Source organism: Suncus etruscus, chromosome 5, assembly GCF_024139225.1.
Source record: "Suncus etruscus isolate mSunEtr1 chromosome 5, mSunEtr1.pri.cur, whole genome shotgun sequence".
In the NCBI taxonomy this organism is placed as follows: Eukaryota; Metazoa; Chordata; class Mammalia; order Eulipotyphla; family Soricidae; genus Suncus; species Suncus etruscus.
In genome coordinates, this window is record NC_064852.1 from 11,149,345 (window position 1) to 11,175,535 (window position 26,191).

At 42.6% G+C, this 26,191-nt stretch overlaps 2 protein-coding genes across 2 annotated transcripts; both read right to left on the bottom strand.

Annotated features, from left to right (window-relative positions):
• Window positions 1-1,263: 1,263 nt before the first annotated feature.
• Window positions 1,264-4,080, bottom strand: ZBTB6 (zinc finger and BTB domain containing 6). The gene is made up of 2 exons (XM_049774183.1): window positions 4,060-4,080; window positions 1,264-2,639 (listed from the first exon to the last, which is right to left on the bottom strand). The coding sequence occupies exon 2, from the start codon at window positions 2,628-2,630 to the stop codon at window positions 1,356-1,358; it is 1,275 nt and encodes a 424-aa protein (XP_049630140.1). The 5' UTR covers window positions 2,631-2,639; window positions 4,060-4,080; the 3' UTR covers window positions 1,264-1,355.
• Window positions 4,081-8,241: 4,161 nt separating this feature from the next.
• Window positions 8,242-26,030, bottom strand: ZBTB26 (zinc finger and BTB domain containing 26). Its single transcript, XM_049774179.1, has 2 exons — window positions 25,978-26,030; window positions 8,242-10,825 (listed from the first exon to the last, which is right to left on the bottom strand). The coding sequence occupies exon 2, from the start codon at window positions 10,813-10,815 to the stop codon at window positions 9,490-9,492; it is 1,326 nt and encodes a 441-aa protein (XP_049630136.1). The 5' UTR covers window positions 10,816-10,825; window positions 25,978-26,030; the 3' UTR covers window positions 8,242-9,489.
• Window positions 26,031-26,191: the final 161 nt, after the last annotated feature.

Sequence of the window (26,191 nt, forward strand, 5' to 3'; positions counted from 1 at the left end):
ATTTTTATAAAGAAAAATCTTTGCTAAGGTCACGATTTCTAAAGAATTTCTCAGAATTTTATGCCAATGTTATAATTTTACTGACCATTAAGTAACCACAAAGATTCTATTAAATCAAATTAAGGGGGGCCGGGTGGTGGCGCTCGAGGTAAGGTGCCTGCCTTACCTGCACTAGCCTAGGAGACGGACTGTGGTTCGATCCCCCGGCGTCCCATATGGTCCCCCAAGCCAGGAGCGACTTCTGAGCGCATAGCCAGGAGTAAACCCTGAGCGTCACCGGGTGTGGCCCAAAAAAACCAAAAAAAAAAAAAAAAAAAAAAAAAAAAAAAAATCAAATTAAGGAATTTGGGTGCTATAAAACATATCTAAAGGATGTTATCAACAACTTACACAAATATGGTTTTATAGAATATTTATCTACAAATGTTTGTTTGGAAACTTCCAAATGAATTTTAATTGTATTTAGTTTAAAACAAAAAGTGTACAGAGTACTTAGTTTAGGATCCAATAGTAGTTGCTTATAAAAAAAATTCATGGGGCCGGGCGGTGGCGCTGGAGGTAAGGTGCCTGCCTTGCCTGCGCTAGCCTAGCCTAGGACGGACCGCGGTTCGATCCCCCGGTGTCCCATATGGTCCCCCAAGAAGCCAGGAGCAACTTCTGAGCGCATAGCCAGGAGTAACCCCTGAGCGTCCCAGGGTGTGGCCCAAAAACCAAAAAAAAAAAAAAAAAAAAAAAAAAAAAAATTCACTATTTTCTTAACTAATAATGGTGGTTTTGTGGGTCACACTGGCAGTGCCACAGTTACTCCTGGCTCTGCACTCAGAAATCTCTCCTGGCAGACACGGGGACCATATGGGATGCCAGGATTCGAACCAGTCCATCTTGGATCAGCTGCACACAAGGCAAATGTCCTACTGCTATGCTATTTCTCTGTCCCAGTAATACTATTTTAAAATAGTCTTTCATTATGCTAATTCATTACGTTTTTATTGTTGAACCTCCATCTATTACACACATCTATTTTCTAGATGTAATTCAGGCCATGGGTATTCTTGATCTTATTATTAGAATAAAAATTTGAAAGAGGAACACTAAGTATACTACTGATATATAAATATATATGTATATATACATATACATACATATATATAATGTATGCAATCAGGCAGAATCCTATCAGCAATCCTATTATGTCTCCCTAACTTGGCAACAGGTGTAAGTTCAAAAAGAGAAACATGGGCAAAACAAAAATAAGAGTCAACAATGTGAGGGCAATAGCGATTATAAATGCTACATTTCTACAAAAAGATTTGCCTAACAGAAGGATAAGGCTTACAAGGCAAAGTATGATTTAACTACAATAGATTTTGACTTTTGAGATCATGCTGTGGTAGTTTCTCCCCACTGCTTCTTCCATGGACAGAGGTTAAGTGCTTTTTGAGGGCAGATTTGTGCTTGAAATCCATGTCACAACAGTGACATTTATATGGCCGGTCTCCACTGTGAATGTTCAAATGATCCTGTAGTGTACTTTTAGCAGTAAACGTCTTCAAGCATACTGTACACTGGAAAGGCCGTATACCCATGTGCCCACGTATATGCCGGTTGAGATTTTTCTTCTGCGTGAACGTTTTCCCACACTGTAAGCATAAGAACAATTTATGCATCTTAAGATGACGCAGATAGTTTTCAACGTGAAGAAATCCTCGAGGGCACCTGGGACACTGGTGTCTCAGTGAATAGGCATCCTCCAGATTCTGAACATCATTCATTGCCCCATGACTTACTTCAGTATTCTCACAAAATAATCCCTGGTCATGTGTCCCAGGAACTTCTGCCACTCTACTCTCAACTGTTGAATTGATCAATGAATGCTGTGTTTCTGAAAAATACATGCTTGCTTTGGAAGAAGTACAAGGTTGAGAAAACGGCTCACTCTCTACCCCAGGTGTACTGATGGATTCCACGTGGAGGATACAGATTTCATTGTCTTTAAAACCTATATCAATTGATGACAAGTCTGGTGACTTCATTTCCTTTCTTTCTGATGTCAAGCTTTCTATGGTAGATTGTAAAGCGTTGCTTTCCTCTTCTTTAATATGGAAATCCATGTTTTCGGGACTATCTTCTGAGACTTCAATGATCTCACAGTCTTTATCTGAATTTTCTTCTTCATTCTTCACATCTAGATCAGACGACTGACATAGGTCTGCATGCTGATTGTTGTTTTGCATAGAAAGATCAATTTCCAAGTACTTTGACAAAGCTTCTGTACATTTTTCCACAATGTGAACCATTTGAAGGTAACTAGCAGCAGTCAAGTATTTCAAAAGCTCTTTCCGCTTAACTTCAAGTGCTCCAGTATAGCAAGACAGCAGCAATTTTCTGCCAACTTCTGCACTCTGTAAGATGGTGATTCTGATGTGTTTGGACTGTGTTAGTAAGAACTGATCTCTCATGAAAGTTGAGCAAGCAGCTAAAATCACCTTGTGACCCTGGAACTCAGTGTCATTAATATAAATCGACACATCACAAAACAAATTCTGTTGTCTTAAGAGATTCATTTTCTGCAAGACAACGTTGCCTTGCTGTTCAAACTGGAAGTGCAGAACATCAGATTCAGCAGCCATGGTCACAATCTAAGCAAAAACAAAACAAAACCCACAAATGTTTACAGAAGGGAATGCTTTCTAATACCGTTGATAATAAAAGCAAACAGAAAGTTTCACGCTTGAATTCCAAATCACGCGCTGCCAGGAAACCATGCCACCCAGAAAAAAGAAAATGCATTTGTCTGTGATGATGTGGCCCCAAGTCTGATCTCTTGGCTAAACTTTAGTGTGTGCCTTGGCGTTAAGGAGACTTAACCAGTGCTAATACCCACTGCTACCTTCCGTTTAACAGTATCTCAAGTTAGATACTTTGATATAATCTCCAAACTTCCTACACCTGGTCCCTACTGCTTATACTACTAATCTGGTTCACCTGGAATATTGCAATGACTTCCAAAATACTGCTTTCCTCAATGATTCAAGCTATGCACCTGAATGCCCTAGAATTGAATTCAAAGTATAATGGCCCCCAAACCAAAACACACACACACATACACCACACCACATCCCACCCCACACCACCCAGCAGGAATGATTCTGAAACACACACATACAAGAGCATCGCTGGAAATGGCCCCCAAATTGACACACACACAGCACATCACACCACACCACACCAGGAATGATCCCTGAATGAGTTGCAAGTAAGCCTACAGGCAGAAGTGGCCCAAAAGTAAGAGTATCCCAAACTCAAATGCTAACAGAATGCATCCTCACTAACCTACACACATACACGCACACACGCACGCACACACACACACACACACACACACAAACCCACCCCTCCCAACCTCCATGCCCCTCGATGTCCTCACCTGTCAGACTCAAGTTCCATCTCCAGAGCTCACTCACACACACACACACACACACACACACACTTCATTCCCAGAGTCAAAACAAGGACTGGAGCAGTGGCACAACTGGTGGGGCGTTTCCCTTGCATGCACTAACCTAGGACGGACTGTAGTTCCATCCCCTGGAGTCCCATATTGTCACACACACACACATTCACACACACACACACACACACGAGCTAAGCTCCCAACCCCCCTGCCATATTGTCTCACACACACACACACACACACACCCCTGGAGTCCCATATTGTCACACACACACACACACACACACACACACACACACACACACACACACCCCTGGAGTCCCATATTGTCACACACACACACACACACACACACACACCCCTGGAGTCCCATATTGTCACACACACACACACACACACACACACACACACACACACAGCCACACGCGAGCTAAGCTCCCAGCCCCTCTCCTTCCAGGCCCGCAGCGGGTCGGTCCCGAGGCGCCCCCGGTGGCGTCGGTGGCTGCTGCACCCCGAGTCTGGCCTCTCCGCCTCCTCTCTGCCCTCCCCGGCCTCTCTCCGGGCCTCCCCGCGCCCTCGACCCCCGGCCCGGCCCGCGCACTCACTACCCCGGGCGCCCCGGCCTTGCAGTCCGTTGTGGCTGGAGGCGGAGACACAAGCGGAAGAAGAACTGGGCCCGAGGAAGCGCTTCCGGGTCACGGCGCTATGCTGCGCAAGGAATGGCCGTCCTGACCCGGAAGGACTTCTTGGGATGGCTCTTTCGGGTCTACCTCCTCTCCCTGAGCCCTTTCTAAGTGGTGCTTGGCTTCACCTTAGTGCTAAGATTCAGGCCCATTTCCACTCGAGAACCTCAACCTCTTCTTGTCGTGGCTTCTCCAGAATCTTAGAGCTGGAGATGAACTCCAACCATAGCATTGGTCTTCCCCTTTCCAGATTCCACCTGCTTGAAGGCCTCCTGAAGGACCCTCCTGATTGATGGATAGACACATCAACAGAGCTGAATGGGGCTGTTGGGGAAAAGTTTGGCCCCCATCGGATCGCAATCCCGCTCCACCGTGGGGATCAATAACTTGGATAGGATATGGGGGATCAATAACTTGGACTGAGCTCTGTCCTTCCCTAAAATGCAGTTCTCATGTCAGACCAGCCTTCAAGTGCTCCCTAACTGCGCCTGAACGAGCTGGGAGAGGCTGTACAGCCTGGGCTACCTTTATTATTGCACTCGACACTTGCACTGACTGGATATTGTGGCCACCTGGGCGGAGGTATTTGGGACAGTGGCTGTGTGTGGAGCTCTGCATTCCAGAAGTCTAACATGTAGTAGGCAACAAGAATCTGCCAATTAATTTGACCCAGTTTTTAACTTTTTTTTTTTTTTGAACCCACAGCTGCCCAGCAGGGGTTTCAAACTCAATTTACCTGGGGGCCACAGGAGGCAAAGTCGGGGTGATCCTTGAGTGCAAAGTCAGTAGTAAGCCTTGAACATTGGGGGGTGAGACCCAAACAACTAAAACAAAACAAAACAAAAAAGACTCCTCTAAGGCAGGGCCACAAAATGTTGTACGAAGGGCCGTTTGCGGCCCAGCGGCCGCAAGTTTGAGACCCCTGAAAGGAAAGAATGCTTATTCAAGCACACATAATAGCAGCAAATTCACATGGCTCTTTTTTTTTTTTTTCTTATTTTGGTGTTTGGGTCATACCTGGCAGTGCTCAGGGGTTACTCCTGGCTCTAAACTCAGAAATCACTCCTGGCAGGCTCGGGGAACCATATGGAATGCCAGCATTAGAACCACCGTCCTTCTGTATGCAAGGCAAACTCCCTACCTATATGCTATCTCTCCGACCCCTCAATTCTTAAAAAGTACTTGCTCCAATGTAGGTCCAACAGGTTTTCTTGGAAGTAAATAATCTAGTAACAATCTACGTTTTTTTTGGGTTTTTTTTTTTTTTTTTTTTGGTTTTTGGGTCATACCCGTTTGACACTCAGGAGTTACGCCTGGCTATGCACTCAGAAATCGCCCCTGACTTGGGGGGACCATATGGGATGCCGGGGGATCGAACTATGGTCCGTCCTACGCTAGCGCTTGCAAGGCAGACACCTTACCTCTAACGCCACCTTCCCGGCCCACAATCTACTGTTAATGTGGATTTTTTTTTTGTCTGCAGCCAAAATCAGCATACCTAAGGAATGTGTTATAAAGAAGGCTTTCTTCTGTACATGTCACTATGACTGAATAAAAGTAAAGCAGGAGAGAAAAACCACTGACACCAAGAGTTAAATTGTCACACTTTTATTAAGGAAACTTCCCCGTAATAAGTGAAGAGGTAGTTCATAGTATATCTAACATACAACAGATTTAAAACAGCTATTGAAAAGCTGAAATAAAATGTTCTGGGTTGTTTAGGACAGTATTTTAGAAATAGTGACACTATTCACTTCCATTCATAGAACTTCTAATAAAGAAACTGAAAACCACTTCGGTGTGGAGTGTATCTTTAAAATGAAATAATAAATAACGGTAATGGTAGTTGTTTAAAAACAAACTATGGCAGAGAGTGTTTTCCTCTTTTTCAGTTATCCTGTGAATCCATCAAATACAAATGTCAAACTACTAAAAGCTTTTTTTTTTTTTTTTTTTTTGGTTATTTTCGGCCACACCCGTTTGATACTCAGGGTACTCCTGGCTAAGCGCTCAGAAATTGCCCCAGGCTTGGGGGGATCATCTGGGACGCCGGGGGATCAGACCACGGGTCCTTCCTTGGCTAGGGCTTGCAAGGCAGACACCTTACCTCTAGCACCACCTCACTGGCCCCTACTAAAAGATTTTTTAAAAGTTCTTCTATATCTGGGGCCAGTGAGGTGGCACTAGAGGTAAGGTGTCTGCCTTGCAAGCACTAGCCAAGGAAGGACCGCGGTCCGATCCCCTGGCCTCCCATATGGTCCCCCCAAGCTAGATGCAATTTTTGAGCCTTTAGCCAGGAGTAACCTCTGAGCATCAAACAGGTGTGGCCGAAAAACCAAAAAAAAAAAAAAATTCTTCCATATCTATAGGAATATAACTAGTTTTGAGCTATCTTCCCCCAATAAATCTGTTATAACAACTTGAGCACTTTGCAATACAGTCTAAGATATATGTATAAAACAAGAAGGAGAAAAGTCAAGTCCAACCAAAATTAAGAACATGTCTCACAGAAACAGTGCCAACAAGTGGAGGAGATGAAGTGCTTAGCAGTTGTAAAAGGTAACAACTACATATTTTACTGACAAAACCATTAAGAAGCTGACACTGATAAAAAGCAAGGCAGTTTTCTTTATGATTTCTAGTTAAAAAATAAAATTTGGGGACCGGAGAGATAGCATGGAGGTAAGGCGTTTGCCTTTCATGCAGGAGGTCATCGGTTCGAATCCCGGCGCCCCATATGGTCCCCTGTGCCTGCCAGGAGCAATTTCTGAGCCTGGAGCCAGGAATAACCCCTGAGCACTGCCAGGTGTGACCCAAAAACCAAAAAAAAAAATAAAAAATAAAAAAAAAAATTTGACAGCTTATCTTATTAAGATCACATGAGTCTGTAAACTTTAGAAGGATAGGGCCAGGTTAATCTTACCTTCATTTCTTCAGTATTTCACATAGTGCCTGACCACAATAGGTTCTTGATCTTTGAGTGACTGACAGGTCCCATAGTCTCCAACCACAGAGACCAATCTAATCTGAATGCAAGCCTCTTTTTAGTGTTTAGACCAATAACAGAAACAAGACATGCATATATGCAAATGAGACACTCCAACTGGACATTTGACTCTGCTGAATTGAGACTCAGACAATGAACATTGGTCAACATGGTAACATCACAGTTGCACAGAATTGGTGCTCTTTGGTTGGATCATGAACATTAAAATGCTAGGAAGAATCATTAGATCATATAAATGAATCCATGTATGCATAAGATGCCTTGTCAGTCTTATCACTCTCTTGTATTTTCATTTTAAACATTGTGACAAAAGGTAGACATTATACCTGAAAGCAGATTCACATTTAAGTGCATTAAAGAGTAACAAGTTTAGGAATTTACTCTGAGTACAAAAGTTAAACCTAATTTTTGGTTTATCTGTATATGCACTCTCATAGCTCAGAAATAAAAAAACAAAATAAACCTGATGGAAACTAAATATTGTTTCCAGATAAAATGAGTTTCACATTTGGTTCCTTCTCACATTTTTCTCATCATTTTCCTCCCTTACAAACAATTAGCAAATGAGTTACTGGCTTAGGAGGAATAATCTAACCCCAAGTAGCTAACATAAATAAAACCTGTGATATTTTGTTTGCAAAATCCAAGCTGTCTCTAAAAGCCAACAGGGATTCACAAAGATAAGACACAAACTGGATGTTTTTGTTTTTGTTTTTTTTTTTTGCTTAATGTATTATTCTTGATCAAGTACTAAATCATTTTAAGCCAAGGGATAGTGATAAGAATAAGAAATACTAGTTCATACCGAGTAACAGATCTACTTTGGCCAACCCTGGCCTGGCCACCTCTTTGCCTTTGAATACACCAGCTTGAAAGAGACCCAAGTAAATGGTCTCTTAAGAGTCTCTACAGTCTGGGGCCGGAGAGATAGCATGGAGGTAAGGCGTTTGCCTTTCATGCAGGAGGTCATCGGTTCGAATCCCGGCGCCCCATATGGTCCCCTGTGCCTGCCAGGAGCAATTTCTGAGCCTGGAGCCAGGAATAACCCCTGAGCACTGCCAGGTGTGACCCAAAAAACCAAAAAAAAAAAAAAGAGTGTCTACAGTCTAACACTCCTATTGCCTAAATCTAACTCATGGGCCAGGAAAAAAAAAAGATTCAGAATTTCATTTCTGAATTGTAATGTGTGCTTTAGAAAAAAATAGTCATTTTGGTTTTCCACATTGGAAGATCAATTTTTTCCCAGCAATCTATCACAGATAGAACTGTGCAACCTTTACAAGAGTATGTGAGTGCCAAGCCTGACTGCTCCCTTCTATGGCCCATTTCTCTCATCCACTTCAGAAATTTAAGCACATCAAGTAATGATAAGTCAAAGACTATTACAGAACATTGGAGAACCCTCTGAGGGCCCACCTCATCTTGTTGAGGATAAAATTCTGATAGTTCAGAGGCTTCAAATAGCCTCCTTTTAGAGAAATCACCATACTGTAAGCATCATTATACTTTAGTATTTTTGGAACAATCCTGACATCAAATGGGTGACATATCTTACAAGTGTGTGACTTCTTTTTAGGAAAACCTTAGGTTAGTGTTAGATCATTGTACTTCCTCCCTTTCTTGATAACAAGTCCTCCTGGTGATCCTTAATAGCAATCTGCCTGTAAGTGTTGCTGAAAAGACCACCACTGTACAATGGGTGATCCCATAGTTCACAGTGAATTCACAATTCAGTGAAATAAAGTTGGGCCCTTTTGAATACTGTTGAAAAGAGTACAGGGCAACCCTAAATGCCTCTTTGTACCCATCTCCGAGACAGGTAAAAATGGCAGAAAGCAGACTCATTCATTAATAAGGTAGTTGAATTACCATTAAGCAATCAAGAAATTCTCCCACATATTAAGCCCAAGAGCAATTTCATCTTTTCTCTTAGCATTTTTTAGCCAAGGAAAAGTATCATTCACTTCTTTTAGAATAGCATCAATGAATAGAAAAAATAAAAAGGTGAGCTGATTAGCTTGTTGCAACCTTCATTTCAGACTATGCCAGGTGAAAAGCCTAAAACAGTGCCAGTCTCATATATGAAGTCAGTGTTAGGTAGACAAATGGAATACTCCTAGGGAAAAAGAAAACCGACAGCAAAGGATAAATAATTCAAAACGGATGAGGACAAAAGAAGGCAAGACCACCCCAAGTGGAAAGTTGCCTGGTCTATTAGTGCTTGAATTCACCCCTACCACCTGCACAGAGGCTTTGGAGAAGTCAAAACTAGCAACATCACTCCTACCAATTAGGACTATTGCCACAATTTCAGTCAGTTCTAGGCACAAGCATGAAGTCCCTATTCAATTCACACAAGTACTATCATTCCTTAAGTTCAGGACAGCTTGCGCCAATTTACCTGCATCCAGGACCTGGGTTGCATCAGGCTGTGGCTGACACCCTTTTGAGTCTGTCACCGTCGTACAGGCAAAAGAATCAAAATCCACTGTGAGGTCTTGCACATTTCTTTCATTGGCATTATCAAAGCTGTTTTTGCCATGGAGTTGCTTAAGGTGTTTCCTCAAAACTGGCTTATGGGCAAACACCATGTCACAATAGTTACACTTATGGGGCTTATCTCCACTGTGGAGGTTAAGATGATCCTGTAAGGAACACTTCTGAGAAAAGGTTTTCCCACAGATCTTACACTGGAAAGGTTTAATGCCGGCATGCACACGCATGTGTCGATGGAGGTTGCCTTTCTGAGTAAAAGTCTTGCCGCAGAGTAGACACATAAAGAGTTTGTGCATTTTTAAGTGGTTGGCGTAGTTCTCCAGGTGACGGAACACCCTGGTACACTTTGGACACTGGTGATGCCACTGTAGGCCTTTGTCTACCCCTCGGATGTTAGGACCAAAGACATCCTTTGAGGCCATGATGATGTCCTCACTGCCTGTGTAAGAAAGGGCATAATTGTGGAGGTGATTTTGCTCTATTTCACTGACTCTGTTTTCCACAGTTGAATTGATCAGGGAGTACTGGGGCTCTGATGAATGCAAAGCGGTGGGTTCAGAAGAAATAAACTGGCTCTGGTCTTTTTTACTTCTAACCTCGGAGACGTCCCCAATGGATTCTACCTTAACAATCTGAATAACACTGTCCTCCATATCCATACTGTCTTCAGATGGCTGAATACAGGGTGAGTCCTGATTGGGGGAGTCTCTGGCATCTCCCTGAGATTCTTTTGACTGGGGAGATGCACTCTGTGGTTCACATCTCTCTTTACTCTCCATTGGTTGTTTGGGCTTTATAAACTTCCACAAGGCCTGTGTGCACCGTTCTACAATGTGGCTCATCTGGAGGAAGCTTGCCGCAGTCAAATAATTTACCAGCTCCATCTCTGGGAATTCCAGCACACCACTATAACAGGACAAGAGCAATTGTCTCCCCACTTCGGAACTCTGCAATATGGAGATTTTCACCTCTCTGGAATCATTCAGTAAAAACTGGTCTCTTAAGAAGGGGGAACCTGCAGCAAATACAATTTTATGCCCCTGTACCTCAACATCATCTATGAGAACTGTAACATCACAAAATTTATTCTCTTCTCTTAATTTGTTCATTTTTTGTAACATTGAATCTCCATAATTTTCAAACTTGAAGTGAAGGAGATCTGATCTTTCAGACATTTTGGCAGACCTAAAGAATAGAAATGTAAAAAGGATGAATTTAGGAAATTTTAAACACTTAAGAAACCTGGATTTCCCTTCCAATAATCAATTTGTGCTGCCATGTTTGTATGGGAAGAAAATTTTCCTTGAAAGAGGAAGCTACCTCTGAAGCACTTCAGAGGCTGCTAATGATTGTTCTTTATATATTCTGTCAACTACACCAAGGTAGTGGACTTGTTTCAATGGAATAGCTTGCAATTTGTGCAATTTTTCAGGTTATTGTTATTATTATAATTCATACAAGAACTTAGGAAATTCTAACTAGCAAAAAAGAATTCTTTAAGTTCTATAAGGTATCAACAACAAATGAAAACAGCTCAACAAATAGAAATGCAGCAACTATTTTCTACCTCTCCAGAACAAAAGACTCTTCTTTTGCTCTGTACTTTTCTTTTTAACCTTTTTTCTTTTCCTTTTTTTCTTTCTAAAGAACTGCTATGCCCGTGCTTGTCCTATTCCTGGGTAAATCCTAATGCTTAATTAATATAAGTTTTATTCATACACGTATTTCTGTAGTACAATAAAAGTGGCAAACCTTAAGCTACTTTTAGACAACATTAAAGGCAAGAGGTCTTCTTTATTCTGTGTATTCTAAGCAAATACGAACCTTCTCTGAGAATGTAGAAATTAAACTACATAAAGTATTTAGAAAATCCAGATTAAAAAAAAAAACAGGTGAAAAACCAGATGATTCACTTGGTAGGTCTGTGAGTAGGAGTTAACATGACTCTAATGAATACTTCTAGATTCTTCTCTTTCTTCTTTGTTCCTGTTTTTTCATCATTACATTTTTTTTAGGGGGGGTCACACCCAGCAGCGCTCCGGGGTTACTCCTGGCTCTATGCTCAGAAATCGCCCCTGGCAGGCTTGGGGGACCATATGGGATGCCAGGATTCGAACCACCATCCTTCTGCATGAAAGGCAAATGCGATACTTATCATTACTTATATGGTCTACAGGAACTGATAAATAAACATTTCCTTGAATTTCAACTTCAAATTACAGCTTTAATTTATTTTTTTATTTTTATTTTCATTTTTTTATTTTTTGGTTTTTGTGTCACACCTGGCAGTGCTCAGGGGTTACTCCTGGCTGTCTGCTCAGAAATAGCTTCTGGCAGGCATGGGGGACCATATGGGACACCGGGATTTGAACCAACCACCTTAGGTCCTGGATCGGCTGCTTGCAAGGCAAACGCCATTGTGCTCTCTCCGGGCCCTTCAACTTTATTTTTATATAATCATGTTGACTTTGATTAGATCTGGGGCCGGGAAGGTGGCGCTACAGGTAAGGTGTTTGCCTTGCAAGCGCTAGCGTAGGAAGGACCGCGGTTCGATCCCCCAGCGTCCCATATGGTCCCCCCAAGCCAGGATCGACTTCTGAGCGCATAGCCAGGAGTAACCCTGAGCATCAAACAGGTTTGGCACAAAAAAACAAACAAACAAACAAAAAAACACACACACACACAAAAAAAAGAACACCATAGATCTTATTATGCCAACACCCCCAACTAAATTTCTTCAGTCACCTCCCAATTATTAATAAAAACCAAATATTAAGTCTAAACTCATAAAGTAAATCTGTAATAAAAATAAGATAAACAGCAACATAACCCAGTCTGTCAAAAAATAGATGTCTTTTGGGCTGGACAGATAGTATAGTTGGTAGGGCGCTGGCCTTGCATTCAGCCAACTATGGTCAATCTCCAGAATCCCAGATGTTCCTCAGCACCACCAGTATAATTCCTGAGTGCAGAGATAGGAATAACTCTGAGCATCTCTGGGTGTGGTCCCAAAATAAAAGCAAACAAACAAAAATAGATGAATTTGCCAAAATATTGACATGCCTGTCCCTTCATGTAGCAATTCCTTTGAAGAAAGGGCCCTTATTTTGATTCCACAAGTAAGACTTTCTGATAAGCTAGTTCCTCATATGTCTTGTAAAAACCACAAAAAATAGCACAGTAGGTAATATGGGTGGGCACTTTCCTTATATGTGGACCTAGGTTTAATCCCTGGTACTGCATATGGTCCCCTGAGCACAGAGCCAGGAGTAATCCCTTGGCACTGCCAGATATCTCTCTCTTTCTCACATACACACACACATACAGGGATGAATGAATGAATTATGGCAAAGTGGTCATTTCAGCCTACCAGTGAATTTGCATAGCAAATATATATATATATATATATATATATATATATAGACCCTCTTGCTATGCATATATATATATATATATATATATATATATATATCTATATCTAGCACCAATTGAGGTTGAAAAGGGTAGGAGGCTCAATCCCATCAACAAATTCACCTCAGGGGCCTGACTGACAGTATAGCAGGTACGTATTTGCCTTGCACGCAGCTGATCTGGATTTTATTACTGATACACCATATGACAGGGATCTCAAACTCAATTTACCAGGGGGCCGCAGGAGGCAAAGTTGGGGTGAGGCAGGGCCGCATAAGAGATTTCACAAAAAAAAGTCCTCAAATGTCATTATTAACAGTTTTAATTATTTCTTCTGAACATGAATAGAACATTGAGTGAAGATCATGAACAGTTCTTCTGAACATGGCATCTTTTGCCTATTCCTTGCTGCCAGAGACTTGACAGCACTTCTCACAAATCTGGCTATAGAGAGGAAGCAGTTGAGACCCTCAGTATGGCTTGAAGATGATCATCATTAAGTCTAGACTGTATTTTGACTTATTGAAGTTCAATGTGGAGAATAACTTTTCACACAAATATGTGCACCCAAAAAGGCACATGGTGCGCTTGAACATTCGGGAAGGCTCAGTGAAGCTGGGGGGCAATGTTCTCAAAAATTGCCCATGCATGTCTGCTTTTCCACTAATCTCCCTGAACTTGGCTTTGAGATCAGAGTTGCATTGCAGGTCAATGAGCTCCATTTGAAGCACAGGAGGGGCATCTTGCACATCAAAGGAAAAGGGATCCACAAAAATTTGGAAAGTGGCTCTGTGCTTTTTGAAGTCTGCAAATCTGTAATCAAATTCCTTCTCTAGCTTAAAAATAGCATCAACATATTTCTCATCACTGAATGGTATGCCTGCATCCACAAGTTCCTTGCATGCTGGGCAATGGCAAAGGTTTGTCTGAGAGAGCTGGGATTCCCATAACACAAGTTTTGTGGAGAATGCTCTCATGTTGTCATAGGTTTAAAAACACCAGCTCCTGGGGATTAAGTCCAGAACTAACTCACACTGGACTAAGCTAACTGCTTGGTGAAATACATCATCTACTGACTCAAAATCGAAACACTCAGAATATTCTAATCGAGAATACTATTACTTAACCTACACTTACTCTTTCATTTCCTCTAAGAAGCCTATCCCTAACCCCTCCCCCTCCACCCAGTTTAGCACAATTATCTCTACAGAAACCATATGACAGCATCTCTAACATAGTACTCAAAACACTACACTAGGAAGCCAGAGAGATAGCATGGAGGTAGGGTGTTTGCATTGCATGCAGAAGGATGGTGGTTCGAATCCCAGCATCCCATATGGTCTTCAGAGACTGCCAGGAGCGATTTCTGAGTGGAGAGCCAGGAGTATCCCCTGAACACCGCCAGGTGTCGTGACCCAAGAGGGGGGAAAAAACTTCACTCAATATTTGTTCCCTCCTCACCAAATTTGAAGCCTCCACATTGGAGGAACATTATCTTCATTCTAGTCAATCAGAAGTAGGATCTTCTAAAGTTAAACACACTTCTATTCTGTTTCAAATTCTTTCTATTGTCATATTACGCTTTGGCTAAATGCTCTTCTGTTCCAAGGAATTTCCCATCACTAATATTGTACAGGTGCTATGTTTGTATCAGTTGAACTGAACAAATTTTCTTAACTGTGTTTAGAAGGAAGAATTGCTATTAGGAAGACCAACTCAGCTACAGAAGCATTATAGGTCTGAGACCATAAAAACATAGAAAGGAATGAAATGTGAATGTGAAGGAAAAATAAAGATAAGTTTCAAGGAAATTGAAAAACATACTAGATTCAAGGACTGAAATAAACCAAACTCCTAAATTTAAGAGTTCTATGGATTGGGGCTGGAGAAATAGCATGGAGGAGGTAAAGCATTTGCCTTTCATGCAGAAGGTCATTGGTTCGAATCCCGACACCCTATATGGTCCCCCGAGCCTGCCAGGAGCGATTTCTGAGCATAGAGTCAGGAGTAACCCCTGTGCACTTCCGGGTAAAAACCAAAAAAAAAAAAAAAAAAAAAAAAAAAGAGTTCTATGGAAAGACAGTCATTTAAAAAAAAAAAGGTAACCTTTAGGAAGGGGAAATGGTATGGTATATATTCATTAATATAAACCTACTTAGATAAATTATAAATTTCCCAAGGTATGACATTCTCAAAGGCTGGATAATTTCAGATGACTAATGCACTGAGAGAGAGAGAGAGGTGGGGGGGGGAGATAGAGTTCTGTAGAGAAGCAAATGAAAAAGCAGCAAGAAGGTAAATAAAAAAAAAATCTAAGAACTACAGGTAATGCATAAGAAGCAGCAAAATCCATTGCTGATCAGTTGATCAGTTTTTCAGAGTTAGGTAACATTCTTTTTTTTTTTTTTTTTTGGGTTTTTGGCTTTTGGGCGCACCAGGTGATGCTCAGGTGTTACTCCTGGCTCGGGAATCATATGGGACACCGGGGGATAGAACCGCAGTCAGTCCTAAACCAGCTGTATGCAAGGCAAATGCTCTACCAATGCACCACCGCTCAGGCCCCAAGTTAACTTTTAAATATATTTATTCCGGAGACGTCAAACAACCCAATTTATAATTAAGATATATGAAAATTGAGCCACTTGTTTCAACTGAGTAAATTAATGGAACTTGTGTTTTAGCTTAGTTTATCCTAAATCTACCCTTCGATTAAAATTTTACTATACATGCTCACAACTGAGTATTAATTGCTTTTAGTCACACATCTGTACTCACAATGCTTTATTTAGACCAGTGTTTTTCAACTTTTTTCTGACCACGGCCCCTTTGAATTTATTTCCTTGTTTTCTCCTTGAAGTACCTTCCTTCCAGTCCTACTGATTAGGCTCCTAGTCTTGTGCATTGACACCCTATTTAAACCTGTGGCCTCTTGGAATCGCCTAGAGGCCTAACAGGGGTCCCTGTTTTATATAACTGTTTTACACAGTTATTTTCAACCACAACTGCTCCTTGAAGATCCAAAGAGAGGCCTTGAAGTTTGGTTTCATTTGCATTCTACCCACCAGTCTGAGGGACTCACCACCAGCACACAAGTACCTAGGAAAGTGCTGGCTTTTTTGAATTACACACCATAGTCCAAGAATGTGTGGAAAGGTGATGGATTTATTTGAAGTTTTCTTTACTATATGTGGGCCCATACTCTCTCCGGTGATAAAATGTTATTTGCAAGTCGCATAATTCATTCCTTAACTGTTGTTTCTCTCTCTCTCTCTCTCTCTCTCTCTCTCTCTCTTTTTGGTTTTTGGGCCACACCTGGCAGTGCTCAGGGGTTACTCCTGGCTGTCTGCTCAGAAATAGCTCCTGGCAGGCACGGGGGACCATATGGGACACCAGGATTCGAACCAACGACCTTTGGTCCTGGATCGGCTGCTTGTAAGGCAAACACCGCTGTGCTATCTCCCCGGGCCCTGTTGTTTCTCTTTCCAATGGACTACTAGCTACTTGAGGTTAAGTACCAATTTCTACACTTTACACAACTTAATTCAACAAAAATCAACAGAATAACAAACTGTGGTTGGTTTCCCTTGACACTTGGCAGTGTTGTCAGGTACAACAACCTAAATTCATTACTGGGGGGAGTGTTCATAGAGGTGCTCAGGATACCAGGAATTTAACCCAAGTCTCTTATGTGCAAAGTGTTTGCTCAATCACTGTGCTATAGTTCTGTCCCTCCGAATACTTACTTCTTATATTGTACCCTATATATTATGCTAACAGAATAGTGAAGGCACTTTCATATTCATGATGTTTTAAATTTGGGAGGGGAGTTCACACCTGGCAATGCTCAGGGTGTTTTTCTGTCTCTGTGCTCAGGAATCATTCCTGATGGTGCTTGGGGACCATGTGGGGCACCATGAATGAAAATAGACTCTGTTGTGTGCGAGGCAAACTTCTTTTTAAAAAACTTTATTGATTGATTGATTGGTTTTGGGGCCACTCCTGGCTCTGCACTCAGAGACTGCCACTGGCAGGCTGGGGGAACATATGGGATGCTGGAATCAAATCAGGTCCCCACTCCCCCCGTCGGCTGCACACAAGGCAAATGCCCTATCGCTGTGCCATCTCACCGGTCCCGAAAGGCAAGCTTCTTTACTGTTGTATTAATGCTCTGACCCCTCATAACCTTTGTTTAAAAAAAATTTTTTTTTTCATTTGAGAGACCGTGGTTTACAATGTTGTTAATGATAGGGTTTACATGAATCACATAATCCAGTACCACTCCTTCCCCAGGTGATAACCCATTTAAAGCACTCTGATTAAAATTGCTTTCTAGGGCCCTGAGCAATATAGACCCCAGTTGGAATCTAGGTTTTATTTCCAAAGTAGCTCTGACTCTATATAGCTAAATTTAAATAATTTCAAACCTTTTCAATTTGTCAAAATAGGGTCAGAGAGGCAAAACAGCAGGTTAAGAATTTGCTTTGTGGGGCCGGCGAGGTGGCGCTAGAGGTGGCGCAAGAGCTAGCCAAGGAAAGGACCACGGTTCTATCCCCCGGCGTCCCATATGGTCCCCCCAAGCCAGGGGCAATTTCTGAGCGTGTAGTTAGGAATAACCCCTGAGCATCAAATGGGTGTGGCCTGAAAAACCAAAAAAAAAAAAAAAAAAAAGAAGAATTTGCTTTGTATGTGTCTGATGTCGATTTTATTCCCAGAATATCTTATTGTCCACCAAGCACCACTGAGGGTGATTCCCTAAACAGTAAACCCTGAGAACTGCTGGGTGTGGTCCAAAAACTAAAGATAAACTTAAATGTCAAAATAGGGGGTCGGAGAGCTAGCACAGTGGTAAGGCATTTGCCTTGCAAGCAGCCGATTCAGGATGGACAGTGGTTCGAATCCCTGGCATCCCATATAGTCCCCTGTGCCTGCCAGGAGCAATTTCTGAGCACAGAACCAAGAGTAACCCCTGACCACTGCCGGGTGTGGCCCCAAAACAACAAAACAGTCAAACTAGTGGCTGAACTTGATGTAGTAGGTAGAGCACTTGCCTTACATTTGGCCATTCTGGGTCCAATCCCTAATATCCCATATGGTTCTCTGAGCACCAGCAGGAGTGATCCATGAACACAGAACTAGGAGAAAGTTCGTAGAGCATTGGCATGTCATACCCAACCCCAAAGAAGCTAAAATAAAAGACATAAGGACTTCTGGTTTTTTTGAGCTTTTTTTTTTTTTCTGGTTCTTGGGTCACACCCAGCATCGCTCAGGGGTTACTCCTGGCTCTATGCTCAGAAATCACCCCAGCAGGCTGGGGGGACGGGATTCGAGCCACCATCCTTCCCCATGCTCCTTCTGCATGCAAGGCAAATGCCCCACCGTTGTGCTATATCTCCTATCTCTCCGGCCCCAGGACTTCTGTCTTGTTTGGGGACCACACCCCAGCAATGCTTAGGGGTTATTCCTGGCTCTGTACTGAGATGACTACTGGCACTGCTCAGTGGACTATACGGGATGCTAGAAATTAATCTTGGTCAATTGCATGCAAGTGCCCTCCCTATTGTTCTCCAGCCTGAGCATAAGGACTTTGAAAAAATAAATTTTAAATTATTATCTAAAGGGCCCGGAGAGATAGCACAGAGGCCTTTGTGCAAGCAGCTGATCCAGGACCAAAGGTGGTTGGTTCGAATCCTGGTGTCCCATATGGTCCCCCGTGCCTGCCAGGAGCTATTTCTGAGCAGACAGCCAGGAGTAACCCCTGAGCACCGCCAGGTATGGCCCAAAAAAAAAGAAAAACAAAAACCAAAAAAATAAAAATGAATTGTTCAAAGTATTATTAGATTTAAAACATGTGTACTTGAGTTGCAAGTTAGCAAAATCCAAATGAAAAACATTAGACTAGCTAAGATTCTGTTTTATAGATAATGTTAACTACAAAACTACTCCTATTTCCCTTTCCATATGCATGCAGCTGTATACTTAACTAACATATGTTTATACTTTGGTGAAAGGGTTTATTTACTTAAAGCCATAAAGCATAATTTAAATTGTTTTTGGGGTGACTCACTGGGCCATGCTCATGGGTTACTCCTGACTCGGTACTTGGGAACTAACCCTGGCAATACTCGAGGGCATATATGTTATATGGGATGCCAGGGATTGAACTTGGGTCAACCACATGCAAAGACAAGTGCCTTACCCTTTGTACTATTCCTCCAGCCCCTGAAATAACATTTGCATGAAGTTAGAGGGTTTTAATAGAAAGCCATTTCACAACTGTGATTGTGAAGAACTTTTACTGGAACCACAGAGAAAGACTTTGGGGATTGACAATTTAGTAAGCCTGGAGCCTGTAGTTGGTCTTGTGCCAGGATGCTTCATGAGTAGGGCTTCCCTATTTTTAGACCAACGGTTTTACCTTTCTATTTCTCCCATATCTTGCTGTGCCTATGTAAACAAACAGACAAGCAAACAAACAAAAAAGAACTACTACACACACCTTTTTTTTCTAAATTGGATTTTTTAATCTTTTATCTTTTTAATTGAATTCCCGCCTTTTTTCATAGACCCTTGGGATACAGATAACTTTATTTGATCACACATTCCCGCACTTTTCTATGAAACTAAGAAGAAAAGGATCAAAGAAAGGCTGGGGAGCAGGGGCCAAGTGGTCTCGGATGCATGGGCAGGGAAATAAAAAAGGACAGAACTAAATACCCAAGCCAAAGTCAACGATAATATAATAAAGGAACCTAAACTTTAACAATCTAAACTCAAAGGGGCCTGTTACAATGGCAGGCCAGGGGGCAAAGGGTGTTGAGATAGGATGCATTCTGGGGCCACCGGTGGAGGGAGGTTGATACTGGTGGTGGGAAGGGCCCTGACTCATTGTGTATCTCAAATTCAATTATGAAGGATTCTGATGATCACAATGGTTTTCAATAAAATAAAATTTAAAAAGTCATTTCAGAATTAGTATTTAGTCGAAGGAGTAACTCAATGGCCTGAGAAAATACTTTTCCATACATATTTGTATATATATTTGGGGGGCCACACTGGAGAGTACTCAGAGCTTACTCCTGGCTCTGAGCTCAGGGGATCAATCACTCTAGGAGGGCTAAGGGGACCCCATGGGGTTTCAGGGGTCAAACCCAGGACAGACACATGCAAGGCAATTATCTTACCCACTGTAATATCTCTGGCCTAATATCCTTTTTTCTTGGGGGGCCAGAGATAGCATGGAGGTAAGGTGTTTGCCTTGCATGCAGCAGGTCAATGGTTCAAATCCCGGCATCCCATATGGACCTCTGAGCCTGCCAGGAGCAATTTCTGAGTGTAGAGCCAGGAATAACCCCTGATAGCTGCTGGGTGTGACCCAAAAAACAAAAAAAAATTTTTTTTTCCTTGGGATCAGAGGATTTGATCACAACTAACTATAACTAGGGTTTTATCAGTGCTCGGAGATCACTCCTGGTAGTTCTTAAGGAACCATATGTGATGCTAGAAATTGAGCCTTGATTTATAGGAGCAAGACAAGTGACTTCTGGCTATACTATCTCTTAGGCTTATCTTTATTTTATATCTACTAGATAAATACTTCTGGGAAATTTTTATACATTACAGATAAAAGTACAAGTCATTGGGGCCGGGCGGTGGCGCTGGAGGTAAGGTGCCTGCCTTGCCTGCGCTAGCCTAGGACGGACCGCGGTTCGATCCCCCGGCGTCCCATATGGTCCCCCAAGCCAGGAGCAACTTCTGAGCTCATAGCCAGGAGTAACCCCTGAGCGTCACAGGGTGTGGCCCAAAAACCAAAAAAAAAAAAAAAAAGTACAAGTCACTTTGCCAACTACCTTTCACTCAGTAGTCAGTAATGTTCTAAGTTGGATCCTTCATGAATTTCCCTCCTCCCTTTTTATAAAGCACTAAACTTATGTAAATTTAAGTATATTTTCAGAAAAAAATTAAATGTAATTCTACATATTACTAGGCAATTTTCATTTATTTTTGACAGCTATGTTGTATAATATAAATCTAGTTCTTGCTTCTTATTTTTAAGGGTGTGTGGTCTGTGGGGACCGAGTCAAGAAGACAATGTATGGAGTCCATGTGTTCTATCACTGATTTATAATCCCAGACCAGTTATTCTTTTACTTTTAGAGGAGGCTGGACCTCAAAAGTAGCATGTGGGAGATCTCGGTAAACCTGGTCTGGCTATGCAAGCCTGATGGTGTTTGGGCCTGAGAAATTGTTAGAATCTCTGTAGTTCTGGGGGCTACCAGGGTCATTCCAGCGGTGCTCAGGGACCACCAGGGTTACAGCAAACAAGCTTGGAGAGCCATGTAGATTTGGGGGCTGAACTAAGTCCTTCCTACAAGACACACATTCTAGCCCTAAGTTGTTGCCTCGGTCACTTGTTTATTCTTTTTAAACTGCTGTAGAAAAGTGGGAAAATGACTTATTTACTGGTCTGTTTTCCACTATTCTTTTTTATGAAGGGAGAAAGGCAATATCTGGCAGTAGTCAGAGTTTACTCCTGGCCATGTGTCAGGCATCACTCTTTTTTTGTTTTGTTTTGTTTTGGTTTTTGGTTTTTGGGCCACACCCGTTTGATGCTCAGGGGTTACTCCTGGCTATAAGCTCAGAAATTGCCCCTGGCTTGGGGGGACCATATGGGACCCCGTAGGATCGAACCAAGGTCCGTCCTATGGTAGCGCTTGCAAGGCAGACACCTTACCTCTAGCGCCACCTTCCCGGCCCCTAGGCATCACTCTTGGCGACGCCAGGAATCAAACCTGGATAGGCCTACCTTATCCCTGTATGATTGCTCCAGCCTAGTTTTCCACCATTCTTTTGCTGGTCTATTCCTCAAAAATTCACTAATTTGTGTAAAGACTAAGTAAATCCTTTAAAGCTTAGTTAGTCCTTACCTTTTTTTTACACTTTTTTTTTTTTTTTTTTTTTTTTTTTTGGTTTTTGGGCCACACCCAGTGACGCTCAGGGGTTACTCCTGGCTATGTGCTCAGAAGTCGCTCCTGGCTTGGGGGACCATATGGGACGCCAGGGGATCGAACCGCGGTCCATCCTAGGCTAGCGCAGGCAAGGCAGGCACCTTACCTCTTGCGCCACCGCCCGGCCCCTTTTTTACACTTTTTTACACTTTTTTTTCAAGGTTTACTTCCTTAAAACGTCCATTTGGGGAGCCAGAGAAATAGCTCAATGGGCTGAGTGCATGCTTTGCATTCAGGATAGTCTGGGTTCATAGCATCCCCAAATGGAAGCCAGGAGTAGCCCAGCAGTAGTTCAGGATATGGCCCAAGTCCCACACTCCTGCCCCACCACCAAAGAGAAATCTATTTTGTTTTTCAATATTGTATCCAAGCTCAAAACAAATTCCTAAATCTCTATTCTCATGGCCAGCCTCAATCACACTTAACCTTCATTCAAGTTATTTAAAAATTACCTTACTGGGGGCCAGAGCAATAGCACAACAGGTACAACAGGTAGGGTGTTTGTCTTGCAATTGGCAGGCCCAAGTTTGATTCCTACAATCCCATATCCCAGAGCCTGCCTGGAGTAATTTCTGAGTGCAGACCCAGGAGTAACCTGAGTGCCACCATGTTTGGCCCAAATCCCACCCCCCAAAAAAAAAAATTATTTTCATGTGAAAGTGCATGATGTCTAAACTTTTACACTGTCTAAAACTCAATGAAAATTTATGGAGATGGAGCCAGAGCAATAGTACATCGGTAAGGCATTTGCCTTGCATGCAGCTCTCTCAGGACGGACCTGGGTTCAATCCTCCACGTCCCATATAGTCCCCCAAGCCAGGAGCAATTTCTGAGCACAGAGCCAAGAATAACCCCTGAGCTTCACTGGGTGTGACCCAAAAACAAAAACAAAAAAATAAACAAGAAAAGAAAATTTATGGAGAATGATTTGGAGAACAAAGGAGTCAAAAAAACCTTAAATTACTTTAAAAGACATTAAAACAAAAGAGATAATAATATGAATGGAAAGGAAACAAGATTATTCTTGAGATATTTCACATAATCAATGGACTTAGTGAACAAGGTGGAAAGTAGGAGAAGAATGAGCAAGGTGGTGACAATATATTTGGCTTTAAGTAATTGGGATTCTTTGAAAGTTATTCAAGAAGCTAAGGAACATTGCAGGAATCATAGAACTGACCTTAAAATCTTTAACCATATGTCAAGGAGAAATACAACTTATCAGATATAGGACTAAGAGTAGAAAAGAAGGCACCACATAGTAAGTGATAAATGAAACTTAACACCAATTGACCAAATGTGAAAGAAAATGGCCAAAAATGACAAAGACCAGAAAAGGAATCTAAGATAGGAAGAAATGAAAAATGTACATGAACATAAATTCATTACTTACCTTCTTAATCTGGATCTCTTCCAAGCCTCTCCATTTCTATCAATGAGGCTACCTTTGCTTAAATTTTCCCGACTTCTTTGACTTCTAAACTCGGTCCCAACTTAGTGACATTGGATATAGCAAAGGACTCTAGGGTCAAATTTCCTAAGATCAAAACCTGCTCAACCACTTCCTAGCTGTGTGACCTTGGGCAAGTGACATGACAAATATTTTTGAGTGTCTTCCTATCTGTCAAACAGTAATAGTGCTTCATATGATTAGTATAGGAATTTATTTTTGTAAGGAAATTAAATTACAGACTTGTTGATCTTTCAAAGAGCTGAGAACAGGTCCCTGGAACATTCTCTATAGTGTTTTTATTAGATTCAGGGATGAAACCTGCCAGTTTCCTTTATGAAATTCTTCAAATGTGGTATTTTCTTATTGTCATCTGACACCAGCTGAGGTTTCCATTATTTCATACATGTGATCACCTCATCACTCTACCAAAATTGAATTTCTAAAAGTTCACTAATTAAATCTTAACAAAGAATAAGCATTCTTCATATAACCTCAGGAATGGTCCCAGTGAGTTCACCTCAAAGTTCTCCTCTCCTGATTTCTGGATCTTCCTGGTTCCTAGAATGCTGCATTCTTAAATCTTCCCATCACTTTTTCTGCTACTGTTATAAAAATTTCTAGAGAGATAATAGCACAGCAGGTAGGGCACTAGCCTTGCACCTGACCCACTGGGGTTCAATTCCCAAGCATCCCATATGGTCCCCGAAGTCCTGCCAGGAGTTATTCCTGAACTTGGAGTAGGGTGTGGCTCAAAGGCCAAAACAGAACAAAACAAAAAAATCAAAACTAATAAGCTCCAATTCCTCTCTATGCTTCAAAGAATGCCAACGATTCTACCCAACTATTCTTTTCTTTTTCAATACTTCCTTCAGAGTCCCAGAAATATTCCTAGCTTCCACCTTTAAAGAAAACTCTACTCTAGACAAAACATTTAAACGTAGCTGTCAAACTGCATGTCTAACTCTATACTGGACAGCTTCATATGATTATTCCACTAGCCCTATTCCATGCATTCAAAATTTGTTTTAATCTTCACTAAGCTTATAATTTTGTTGCTGAGAGAAGCATCAGCATTCTTTTTTTTTTTTTTTTGGTTTTTGAGCCATACCCGGCATTGCTCAGGGGTTATTCCTGGCTGTCTGCTCAGAAATAGCTCCTGGCAGGCACGGGGGACCATATGGGACACCGGGATTTGAACCAACCACCTTTGGTCCTGGATCGGCTGCTTGCAAGGCAAACGCTGCTGTGCTATCTCTCCGGGCCCAGCATTCTTTAGATACCAAAGGCCAAAACTTAGCAATCAGTTCGCCCTTAATATCTAATTGCCTCATCAGTCTTTCATAATGCATGCCTCTCTACTTGCCCTCTTTCCATTAACTGTCATAATTCCATTCAGTACAGTAACTTCATTGCGTCTCACTAAGTAGATCCCATTATCCATTCAAAAGCGTGCCTAGAATCTCTTTCAAATAGTTCAGTCACCTTTTAAATAAATTAGTTTTCTGTAGCTGAATCTCCAGAACAACACAGCTGTGCCAGAGCAAATCTGATCATAAGGGTCTGTCTTCTATACAAAACATGTCATGTTCTTTAAGCTTCAAACACTTTTACTCTCTGGATCTCAAGTCTTCTTTGCCAGGCTTTCCATTGCTCTTGCTACTTCAAAGGAGCCCCTGTTCCCGCCTCTTTTGCACACCTGAAGTGCTAGCATTTCTTCACATTGCTGCAACTGTGCCTGGGGGAACTGAAAAACTCCTCTCTACTTTAACTACTCTCAGAATCTCCATCCATCTCAGACACCACCATCTACCCTTTTAACCTTCCAGGTGACTTTCCCTTTTAGTCCACTGGTCAAGTCTCTCGCTGTTCCATTGGTTCCGGGAGAACACTGAGATGCTTCAAAGCGATTCCTGAGCTGGACCCTGACAACTCCTGACAAGGAAATCTTGCAAATCCCAAGGAAGGACCTGGTCCTAGCTGTTGATCTAGAAAAAGTGCTGTGTGGGCCAGCGGCCAATTTTGGGGTGGGGAGGGCAGGAAGGAGAATCCTGTTAGAGGGGGTGTAACCAGGGACAGCCTTCCTCATGGCCAAGAGCTTGCAAGCTCTGCTCCTGCCTGCAAGCTGGTCTTGGGTCCAAGTCACCCTGTGTGATGGACCCCACTAGAGGGGACCCCAAAAGAGGAGAGTGTGCCTGGGCATCCTCAGGCTTCCCAAGGCAGACTCAGGAATGGGGAAAGGGTGGGAGCACGACGTGGGCTGGGCCAAGAGCTCCACACCCAGCCACCCAACCCTCCAGGCCCTGCCACCCCTATGGGCCAAGGCCAACCCCCTGGAGCCCCCAACATCCCAGGACAGGTTCTAGGCCAAGCCAAGCCAGGGACCCCCTCCCCAACCTCCCAAGAGGGCTCGATCTTCAGATTCCCCCAAATCCCCTTTACCCGGTGCTCCGGCCGCCTCTGCAACTTACAGACCCGGGGGGGAAGGCGCCAGCCTCCAGGATCCTGCACTGGCGCCAGGAGCTCCGGCCCCTCGGGGCTCCGGGAAGGGGGAGGGGCGCGACACCCGAGCCCAAGGGTGGGGAGACCCGACGGAACCGGAAGGTCAACCTCGCCGGACACAAACCACTTCCGGGTCATGCGGCGCTCTCGTCCAATCAAAAGCCGCAACGGGCCAAGAGGGGC

Excerpts from the sequence above, each read along its gene's own strand:
- ZBTB26 (XM_049774179.1), bottom strand. The coding sequence starts at position 10,815 with ATGTCTGAAAGATCAGATCTCCTTCACTTCAAGTTTGAAAATTATGGA.
- ZBTB6 (XM_049774183.1), bottom strand. The coding sequence starts at position 2,630 with ATGGCTGCTGAATCTGATGTTCTGCACTTCCAGTTTGAACAGCAAGGC.